The following is a 10,887-nucleotide window of genomic DNA, read 5'->3' on the forward strand; positions in this document are numbered from 1 at the left end:
ATCGGTGAAAAGCGATGTCCTTTTTAATAAGAACATCTCAAGATTATGATTTTTTTTCGGGGATTTTACAAGTTTATGAATTTTTTTTTATAGACGGATGAAAAGTAAGAAGGAATGAAAGATTGTGAAAATGAGCTGGTAGAGTTTATTAGAAGAATTATCATCACATACCAATTTTTTTTCGGCACGGGCCAACTACTATGAAGTGGTAGATCCAGATAGAATAGACGATGGAAGCGGTGCCGAATTTAGGTGATGGTTTTCCACAAGTGAAAGTGGGAGGCAGATAAAATTTCACCCAACTTTTGACCCAACCCGTAAGTTTTCATAAGGAGAGAAAGAATAACTTTTCGTTTCCATCGCCTATTACATCTACCACCACACATTACTAGGCCAAGCGTGGTTCGCCGGAAAACTTGCAGTGCGAACGAACTAAAAGATGGTATATGATCGCTCCCTTCACAATTCAAAAACGGATCTATGATGATGACCTCACCGAAAGTTTCAAGGCACCATGTCTCAAAGTCAATGTCAGAAAACCAAATCGATGTCAATCAACATTTAAAACTCTTCCAGCTTCATGGTAGCAAGACAAAAAGTTGAGAAAGTGTTCTACTTCTCGTATCTTGGTAGCCATCTGTTAAGTTAATGGGATAGTCTAACCGTTAAGTTATTAGAAGAAGCTGTTATAAAAATAGTGTGCGGTCATTATGCCAAATGACCATTATGTCGGCGTTGGACTGGGAAAAAAATGATCAAATTACTAATTTACTGACACCGAAAAACTTCCACGAGAGTCATAAATAACGAAGGGGTTCTTTTTCTTAACTTTAAAATGTTATTCCATCTGACAGAAGAATTCTTAAGATGGTGAAAACAAAATTGGACGCTACTTCGAAGTATTTATTGAAGTATCTATTTCATATCTTTCTCGGTAAAATTGCAATTACAATTATCTCTCGAGAAGGAGACCTCTGCTTGCATAGATCAAATCAATGAGATTGGAGTTATCTCCGCCGAAAGCTGCGCTGTCGATAAAGCCTCTAAAAGTCATTATACTTTGAGAGGTAAGAAATTTCAAGAACTGATACGACTTATTTTATTTCTTCTTCTTCTTCTTCTTCATTCTGTTTCGGAGCATGCATGGGTTGCTCCTGAGTGAGGGCCAGTAACTAGACTATATGCCCTATAATTGTACGCGCTTATGCGGATTTCAAAGGTTTAATCTCGATTCTTTCTCAAACTTGCAGAGTTGTTTGAAGTAATCGATGTTCTTAGATTTGAACAGTTCGATTAGGTCTTTGAATTTGTTGTCGAAGTCGTATGTTGATCTTAGTGTTCGATATTTTGGGCAGTGCAGGAGCAAGTGATCGCTTGTTTCTGGAATGTGACACAAATCGCATTTGTCGTCGTCGATGATTTTCATCTTATGTCTCCAATAAGGTGAATAATCGTGTCCAGACTTTAGACGATTGAGCAATCTCACTTCAATATTCGTCAGCTTGGTGTTGTAATACCAGGGTCGTTCTTCTATGCAGCTTTGAATTTGGTAGAAGGTTTTACCTTTGCCTTCTTCGTTTGCGTAATTCTGGTACCATTGGTTAGCTGTTTCGAGTTGTATTCGTTTAACCTTCAAGAACGCATCGTTCATACACAGCAGGTTTTCTATCCTTGAGGATCCAGGGAATGTGATTGCTTGTTTGGCTAGACTGTCTGCTAGTTCATTGCCAAAGATACCAGTGTGGCTCGGTATCCATTGGATGATGGTGTTCTTGGAATGAGCCATTTGTAGTATGTTGTGTAACTGCTTGGATAGAAACCTTTCTTCAGCAGCATTGCTTAGAATGGTGCATGCGGATAATGAGTCGGTATACAGTACGAATTCTGAATCGAATATATTCAAGCTGTCGAGTGCTATCTCGATGGCTGTTATTTCTGCTTCTGTAATGCTGGTCTCATTAGCAAGTCTGAACGAAAGTTTTAACTTGCTGTATTCGTTGTAGATGCCTATTCCGCATATTCCTTTCATTTTGGATGCATCGGTGAAGATTTTATTTTTCCCGGAATGTATTCCATTCATGGTGAATAGCGTGAGTTGTTTTAGTTGCTGTGCGTTAGCATTCCTTTTGGCAACAGATAATCCATCGAGTGTATCGAATATCTTTATTCGAACTGGATTGTGTTCAATCATTGGCATCACTAGGTCGAAAATGTCTTTGTGTTTTAGGAACGTTTTTTCCATGAATGATAGTTCGTCATTGTTGTCATTTGTGCTCAGGTGCATTAGTTGTTGGGCTACTGCTGTCCCATAGGCTAGATTTTTGATAATGACTTTAGAAGTAACGAACTGATGTCGAATGTCTAGTGGTACCTGTCCGGCGATAGCCAAAAGGGTGTTTAGTGGTGTAGTACGAATGCAACCAGTCACTCTTCGGAGGCATTGATTGTTGGCCACTTCAAGTACTCGTCGATTTGTTTTTCGGGCGTTACAAAATATTGTTGCGTCGTAATCAATCAAGCTTCTAATAAGAGCCGTGTAAATGCGTGTCAAAGTTTGGGGGTGTGTGCCTGATCTGATATTGCAAATAACCTTCAGCATATTTAATCTGTCGTTTATTTTTTTTTTGTAAATTCTTTATTTGAAACGGCTCTGTCGTTTATTTTACCTTTGAGCATTTTAGCTTCGGCACCGAAACCGAGGGATGCGTCTATATGCACTCCCAGGTACTTATGTGATCTTACTGTTTGGACAGTTTCTGAGTTGATTTTCAATTGAAGTTGACCAGTACCGTTGCGAAAAACAATTGCTTTTGTTTTGGCTGCATTCACACTAAAACCGAGGTTCTCGGCTTTTGCCACAAAAGCATCGGCAGTTTCTTGGCATTTAGCTTTTAGAGCTTCGAAGGTTTTGGCACGAATTATCAAATTGAAATCATCTACGTATTGGGTCATCATCACATCATTGGGAAGAGAGGAGTGTAAGTCAGCTGTATATATGTTGAACAACGTCGGTGACATGACATCACCTTGAGGCAGGCCGTTACTGATAACTCTGCTAACTTTTTCGCCGTTTACAAGCATTATGACTTTGCGGTTGATTAGAAATTGTATAATCCAGTAAATTATTTCTGGGGGGAAGTTTTTATTTACCAATAATTCCTCTATTTTTGACGTTCGAATACTGTTGAAGGCATTCGACAAATCGATAAAAAGAACCGCTGTGATGAATTTTTCTCTTTTATTCCGTTTGATGGCATTGATTACATAAGAAACAGCTGTTGTAGTAGACAGGTTTTTTCTGCAACCAAATGACGTATTGGGGATTATTTTGTTTCTGTCCAAAAATTCAGTTATTTTTACAAGTACTGCGCTGTTCAGTAATTTGGTGGCACAGGGTACTAGAGATATTGGTCTTTTGCCTTCAATGGTTGATTGGTCTTTACCAACTTTCGGGATTGCTACAACCTTGATCTCTTTTAGATGCTCAACTAGTGATCCATTTCGCCACTGTTTATTCAGATCTTCCATAATGTTTTGAGCTGCATCTGTTCCCAGCGACCTCAACATGTCGTAGGTGATACCATCGATGCTAGGGGCCGTTTTTTTGTTTTTCTTATTGAGGAATGAATGCCATGTTTCTGTATTGATTATGTTGTATTTTGGGTTGCACATACTGGGATGGTCCAGTGTGACTTCTGTTGGACCGAAGTGTAGGTCGAGAAATTTGTTAGCCATTATTAAATCGTCATGAACTATGTTATTTTGGTTGTATTTTTTGTATTTTCCAGTAAAACGGTTAACCATGTTCCATAATTCTTTAGAATTCAAAGAAGGGTCAATTTGAGCCGGAAATTCCTCTAGCTTTCGTCTGATTTCTGCCCTTTTTGTTCTAAGAAAGGTTGCTGCTTTTTTTGTAGTTAATAAGATTTTCGAGTGACGAAATGGCGTTGAACAGAATTCTGGCTTCTTTTTTATTATTCCAGGCTTCTTCTACCTCCTGGGACCACCAAAATTTGGGTTGGTATTTATTTATTTTCCGGTGTTTTTTAGAAACCTGTTTTACCTGACGATTTAATGCTTCAAGACAGTCAATTTCCTCTCCTGTAAATTTTTGAACTTCAGACAGTATTGTTTTAGTCTTGTAGATGTATTTTGATTTGTTTTCGAGGGGATGGTCAATTGTGATGTCGATGGTCATATGGTGGCTGCCTATGCTGAAGTTGTTGACATTCCATTTTATGAATGGATGGCAGTTGGGATTACAGTATGTTAAGTCAATAGCGGATGGGTTTTTGTTGAGCTCGATTGGAATGTACGTCGGTGAACCATCATTCAATATGATCAAGTTGAAATCGTTAATTAGATCATTGAGTAGTTGTCCTTTTAGGTCGGTCTTGTGGCAGCCCCATTGTTGGTGATGTGAATTGAAGTCACCTCCAACAATGACTTTGCTGAAATCTTTGCAAGTTGTTAGAATTTTAGTAAGATCTTCTTCCATGGCTTTGTAGGCTGTAGATGGGCTTATATATATATATATATATAGAAACTAATACGATGTTGAGTTTTAAAATTCTCAGCGCAACTGCTTGAATATAGTGTGATGTTGTTGGTAGTTTAACTGGAACGTAGCCGAGGTCATTTCGGACATAAATACCTGCACCTCCGTAGCCATCGGATCTTGGAACAAGTATGGAATTGTATTTGTTAATTTTATATTTTTTTGTGTTTTCTTGATCTTTCTCTGTCCATGTCTCAGAGATTAGAGCAGCCAGATAATTATCGTTAGTGAGTACCCTTTGTAATTCATCTTTATTTTTCCAAATTGATTGAATGTTGCATTGTAAAATTTTTGTTGAATTATCCATTTTTGGTTTTTGGAAGTATTTATTTTTCGATGACCTTTAATCATAACTGAAGGGTGTTTATTACTGAAGGTGTGAATGATTTAGACTAGAATATTGTGAAAATAAAAGGCTAAGGTTACATGAACGTTGTATCTAGTTTCAGGTGTTTTTTGGATAATTCTTTGAATCGCTGGACTGATTCGGATCCGAGGTTTTCCTGACTAATAAGTTCGGTATAGAAATTCATTAACATAGACTGATATTCTTTTTTAGTTTCAGAAACTCTCCGCATAACATAAGTATTTGAGTGTGTGTCAGTTGTTTTGTGGGGGTTGTTTAGTCCTGTACCTTGGGAGCGGGACAGGTTGAAGTAATCAAATTCAGGTTCGATAGGATCATCATTACGGATTCGTTTCGGTGCACTTTTTATCGGTTCGTTTTTTTGTCTCGTACAAACAGCTGGAGCTGCCTTCTGTCGTATTTCGTTAGTTTTTGACCACTGTTGTTTTAGTTGATTAGACTTCGATACTACTTGAGCAACGTTTCGTCGATGGCAGGAAACGAAGCAATTTGATTTAGAGGCTCAAATTTATTCGTTGACGAAAAAGGAATAATTTTCTGGGCTTCCGCGTATGTCAAATTTTGTAATGCCATGGCGTTTTTGATGTTTTTCTGCCGGATTGTTTCTCTACAGTTAACAGCTCCTGAGCTGTGTTCTGTGGTTTTACAATATATACATTTTATTTGTGACTTACACTCCTCATACTCATTGGTTGATTCATGACTGACTCCACATTTGTGGCACCTCTTCCGACCCCTGCAATTATCAGACTTATGCCCAAATCTTAAGCAATTTTGGCAAAAATTAGTCCTTTGTAGGAAAGGTTGAACACGCGTAACGCAACAAAACAATCGTACATTTCTGGGAAGCACACTGGCTCGGAAAGTAACACTTACCCTTTGAGTGAAGACTTTCTCGTCGTTTTCGTACCTGAATAGACGTTTGACATTGATGATTGGGGCTTCACTTTCGATGTCATCTAAAATTTCCTTTTCGGTGATGTCCAATGGGATGCCCGCGATGACTCCAGATATGCTGATAGCATGTTTGGGGATGTAAGCCCGATAGATGTTGTCTGCGTTGATTGAGTTTACCACTTTGTTTGCTTTATCAATTTGTTTGCTTGTTCAATTTAACTATGATTTTCTTTTTCCCGAGGCGTTGTAACTCTTGCACGTTATCTTTTATTTCGTCGTTTTTTTTTAAATAAGCTCCCAGAGAAAACTTGTTGATGTTCACATTTGTGGCTCCGTCTTCTTTCAGCTCAACAAATACACGATACGGACCAGTGTCGTTGTTATTATAGTAGTAATTCTCCGGTTCTTGTGACGTCAAATTATTTGACGCCATCTTGGTCATTTTTCCACACAAAAAAAAAAAATGGCGGTTGAACCACCTTGGCGTCCTTTCGCCGATAAAATCGGTTAATACACCACTTTTATTCTTTTAAAAGATGCCACTTTTCGATAAAATTCTATTCCACTATTTTCCGCACTGTTCTTCAAAACTTGGTCCACACTGAACCTTTAAATTTTCGAAAAAAAACAGATATGGTCCGCTCACGTAACCGTTCACCACTGTGGTTTTGTTTCGAATGTATTTTATTTCGATAATAGCTCAATTTAATTTGAATTCTTTATCTCGGTAGTTCGCAGTTGATTAGAAGTATAAATTTAAATTCTGACGAAATGGTTACAGGTCCACTCAAAAATGAGTAGATTATCGATTCTGGTTTAACCAAAGTATCAAAATGAGTAATCCACATTTTCCGTGTAACAAAAAATGACAGCATCGTTTTCGTGTGCGTGCAGGTAGTCCTGTTTTGGTCACTCTACCTTAACAGAAATTCAACAACACTCTTTTATTCGTCATTCAACTCGACGCTAAAAAGTGTTTCGGGAATTCCTATTCCAACCGGAAGTGGTTAGTGCACTAGAACTCAATTTTCCCTTAATTTGCGAACTGATATCCAATCGTAAGTTTCTTTTGTGTGCTATTCAAGTCTAAAGCTGTTCAGATTCTGACCTAAATTTTTTCAACCCCTCCACCCTAACCCAGCAGCAGCAGCTTCAAAATGGCCCGCGGACACCAGAAGATTCAATCGCAGCAGAAGGCTCAGGAAAAGAACGCCAAGCTGAAGAAGCAACAGGGTCACGGTCTGAGCGATCAGATGAAGGCCGCCCAGAAGGCGCTGGTGTTCTCGTGTTCCGTGTGCAAGTCCCAGATGCCGGATCCGAAAACCTACAAGCAGCACTTCGAGAACAAGCACCCGAAATCGGAACTGCCAGCGGAGCTGAAGGACATTTAACCCGATCCGCGCCCTTCGTAGCATCTGGACGTGTCCCATTGGCGGTAAGAGGTAGTAGAGGGAAAGGTTTACAAGATTGATTGGTTCGAGATAGGGGGGAGATGACGGCACGAATTCGGATCACAAATGATTCCATATTTTAGATTTTTTTTTCTTCATTTATTATTCTTTCATGGGATTTCTTTCGCTGTCTTCAAACCAGAACATTTTCGCTTTTGATTCAATACTGTAATGTGTAAATAATATCAGAGAGCAGCCTAAAGGGGAAAGCTACTACCGGAAGTACCATTTTTTTAATTCACCAGTATGCTTGATTTACGTGCTTAATCATGAAAGTAATAAATCTTAAGTTTGAATAATTTCTCTGCTTGAATCTCTACTTTAGAACCTTCGAAATAAGATATCCAAAATAGTTAAATATTCAAAATATGTAGATGCAAGAAGTTGTCTTTGAACATGCTCGGTTTAATTCTCAAACTTCAACATTTTATTTTCGATTATAATTTCTTGGATCTTTAACTAAATCAAGAAAATCTAGATAATTTGAATAATTTGGGAGCTCTGAATTCCATTGTGCGATAACTTAAAAATTCTACCATTTTTAAAATCAATAAATTTTCATGAAACTCGTGGAGAGGAGGGAAGAAAATATTTAACTAAGTCAATTTTTTTCAATTTTTTTCCTTGTCCTGTAATACAGGAATTTCGACATAATCAAATTCAAAAAGCATCTTAGCTATTTCTGTAGCAGAAGTCAATATCTAGGCAAAATCTAAATTCTTGATTTGGTAAAAGATCAGTTGAATCAGTTTCTCCTTATTTTTAAATATAAGTTTGTTAATTCCACCGATTGTCAAAAATACTGTTTAAACTGGTCAAATTTTAAATTTTAAAAGGCCATACTACAAAAAATTGTTAAAGAAATTAAAAAGAATTAAAATTCTTCCAAAATCAGTTTTTGAATCAAAAACTGAGTGTCTCAAAGTTTTTGGAATATGTAATTAAGAAAATCGTCTTAACAATTTACTTATTCAGTAGTGAAAAAGATCTTTCAAAACAAACATTTCGCTTAGTGGATCATTAGCCATTTATTGAATACTTTAAACATATTCCGCAGAGCTGTAAATTTCGCTAAATATATTTATCCATATCCGAACATATGCCTTTCAGCTGATGCTGTTGCTACTAGTGTTGACAGGAGCAAATTTCTTTTGCACGTTGACCGCACCTATGCCCGCTTTTTGGCAGTTCAGTTTTATTTGTTGTGTCGTGACAATTACATATCATTTATTGTTCATATCCGATTAATATCAAAAATCTGTCGAACATATCGTTTTGTTTCGGTTAATTACTATTTCTCGTCAGCATCGTGAATGTATATTGAGAACACTTAAATTTAATTTTGTATAAGATATCATACTAATAAACGAACGGACGTTAAATTAAATAAAAAAAAAAACACGAATCGGCTAGCGTGCCCGAAACGTTGTTGAATTTTTGTTGTTGCTGATGCTCGTCTCAATCTCCCGGAAGCGTTGCAGACCTCGCCGAAGAAAAGAAACTAAAACGTAAGGCAGGAGCGTTAAATGTCCTTCAGTTCCGCGGGCATTTCCGACTTGGGGTGCTTGTTCTCGAAATGTTGCTTGTACGTTTTGGGATCCGGCATCTGGGACTGTGGAATGAAATTGAAGAAAATTCATTAAGATTTCAGACTACCCCAATTGAGGTTTATAGGTTTTTTATGAAAAAAGATTATTTTCCTTAAATAAATAATGACGAAAAACCATCGGAATATAGAAAAATCATGAATCTTTTATCAAGTTTCCGGTTTATTTGAGAGATTTATTGAGTTAAAATCTAATTTTGTGAAATTCGGTGAAATTCTTTTAAAAAGGTACTAGTTATCTGTTTGACTGTAAACTAATCGAATATTTTTCATAATGTTAAGAATTTCAATTTAGGCTGGAACAAATATCAATTTCTTCTTTTGTCACCCCCCCCTTCGAAATTTCCAAAAACTCGAAGAGGGAAATAAATAAAGTTTGAAGTAATTTATGTAAATTCCTATAAAAAATTCCAATATCTGAAAGTTTACAAGACTAAAAATTAAATTTAAGAAGATGGGAGTTATTTCACCTTTTGTTTTCTTGATTTCATTGAATTATTCGATAAAAAATTACTTGATTTATAGGTTTTGTGCAACATTATAATATGAAATTTTGTTGCATACAAGCTTCCGTGCAATTTATTCCAATTTATTTGTTTTTCGCATTATTTTTTATTGTCCCCCTCCTCGCGATGTCCCAACTCCGAGTGACAAAAGAAGGATTTGAAATTTGTTCCGGCCTTATACATTTTAAGAAATTTCGAGAAAAGAAACACGCCTACGTACATCTAAGTAATATTCCAAAGAAAAAACGAAAAAGCAGTTTTCAGTCAATACAGTTTCCAGCTCAGCAGCTTAAATTGCAATCTTCACTTGGTTCAACTGAAAGTAACCCCGACAACCCCTAGGTTCTGCTGGGAAGTGAAAGTGAAACTAAGTAGCTTCATGAACGAAAAATTTCCCATACCTTGCAGACAGCACAGGAGAATACCAGCGCTTTCTGGGCCGCCTTCATCTGGTCGCTCAGCCCGTGGCCTTGCTGCTTCTTCATTTTGGCCGCCTTTTCCTGGGCCTTCTGTTGCGATTGGATTTTCTGGTGTCCGCGAGCCATTTCTTTATTTTTTGTAACCTGTGTGGGATTTTTCACAAAACGTTATTAAAGCTTATGAGTGCTTCAAATTCACTAAATCGAGGAACATGCAAATATAGTCAAATTAACGGAAAAAAACATATTTAAAAAATATGAGAATTCGTGCAACGTGGGTGGAATCACATTCCTAATCTGTCGTTTCAGTGCTACTTACTCTAGGATGGTAGAAATTTAATATTTAGAAGTGGAGCAGAATTTTTGTTACTTTAAAGTGTGTCAGGCTAGTGTGCTTGTGCATGCAAAAATTTTCTATTTACGAATATGAGAGCGCTGATGGTGAAAAATCAGACTGATGGCAGTTTGATGAAGTCAAATATTAATGCTGGGTTTCACCAAAAGGTAGCAGCACTTGTAGGTTCCGTAGTTTAATTTGGCAACACAACGATCAATTTTGAAGTTTCTGTTAATTTTTTTCAATGTGGAAAACTTCCACGAGCTTGATTTTTTTTAAATCCAAAAATTTCAGTTATTATTAACAAAGGGTACCATCATGTCACCATCTACCGCCCAGTTAAGCGGTTTTTCAACTTCAAACATGTGTAATAAAAAAACGACGGCAGATTTTTATTCGCTTTCTTTTGCAATACATCTCAAAACTGCTCTAGTTTTATTAAAAAATTTAGTGGAATGCGAAAAATGTACGCTTTTCAAAATAATTAACTAAACTTTGGGGTGTTCCACTGGCCCTATTACCGCCCACTCGACTTTTTCGGGTATCGATATTGTTTTCTTAAGGAAAAACTATCTAACAACACGGAAACTGTTCTTTTTAGTGTTTTCCATGTAGCGAGCTGTCAAAACCATATTTTGGATCTTGAGAGAATACATTTTGTGAAATTTTTCCGCAAATGTTGTACAAATTTTAACAAAGTGCGTTGACTAACAAAATGACGATTCCCAGCAAACAGCCTCAAGTAA

General features: G+C 37.0%; 2 protein-coding genes across 4 annotated transcripts; one reads left to right on the forward strand and one right to left on the reverse strand.

Annotated features, from left to right (window-relative positions):
• The first annotated feature begins 6,720 nt into the window (after nucleotides 1-6,720).
• On the forward strand, nucleotides 6,721-7,572 carry LOC129756133 (zinc finger protein 706-like). Of its 3 annotated transcripts, none has more exons than XM_055752908.1 (2): nucleotides 6,721-6,880; nucleotides 6,970-7,572. In XM_055752908.1, the coding sequence occupies exon 2, from the start codon at nucleotides 6,980-6,982 to the stop codon at nucleotides 7,211-7,213; it is 234 nt and encodes a 77-aa protein (XP_055608883.1). In that variant the 5' UTR covers nucleotides 6,721-6,880; nucleotides 6,970-6,979; the 3' UTR covers nucleotides 7,214-7,572. The 3 variants fall into 3 exon arrangements, with proteins under 3 accessions (XP_055608883.1, XP_055608882.1, XP_055608881.1); XM_055752907.1 differs by having other exon boundaries at nucleotides 6,722-6,880; nucleotides 6,964-7,572; XM_055752906.1 differs by having other exon boundaries at nucleotides 6,722-6,880; nucleotides 6,967-7,572.
• Nucleotides 7,573-8,280: 708 nt separating this feature from the next.
• On the reverse strand, nucleotides 8,281-10,256 carry LOC129756726 (zinc finger protein 706-like). Its single transcript, XM_055753721.1, has 3 exons — nucleotides 10,124-10,256; nucleotides 9,787-9,948; nucleotides 8,281-8,885 (listed from the first exon to the last, which is right to left on the reverse strand). Exons 2-3 carry the CDS (start codon nucleotides 9,928-9,930, stop codon nucleotides 8,796-8,798), a joined length of 234 nt encoding a protein of 77 aa, XP_055609696.1. The 5' UTR covers nucleotides 9,931-9,948; nucleotides 10,124-10,256; the 3' UTR covers nucleotides 8,281-8,795.
• Between the last annotated feature and the right edge of the window lie 631 nt (nucleotides 10,257-10,887).

The sequence above is a fragment of the Uranotaenia lowii genome, chromosome 3, assembly GCF_029784155.1.
Source record: "Uranotaenia lowii strain MFRU-FL chromosome 3, ASM2978415v1, whole genome shotgun sequence".
In the NCBI taxonomy this organism is placed as follows: domain Eukaryota; kingdom Metazoa; phylum Arthropoda; class Insecta; order Diptera; family Culicidae; genus Uranotaenia; species Uranotaenia lowii.

Coding starts and splice junctions, on each gene's coding strand:
- LOC129756133 (XM_055752908.1), top strand. CDS start 6,980: ATGGCCCGCGGACACCAGAAGATTCAATCGCAGCAGAAGGCTCAGGAA.
- LOC129756726 (XM_055753721.1), bottom strand. CDS start 9,930: ATGGCTCGCGGACACCAGAAAATCCAATCGCAACAGAAGGCCCAGGAA. Junction 8,886..9,786: donor TCTCCTGTGCTGTCTGCAAG/GTATGGGAAATT, acceptor TTCATTCCACAG/TCCCAGATGCCGGATCCCAA.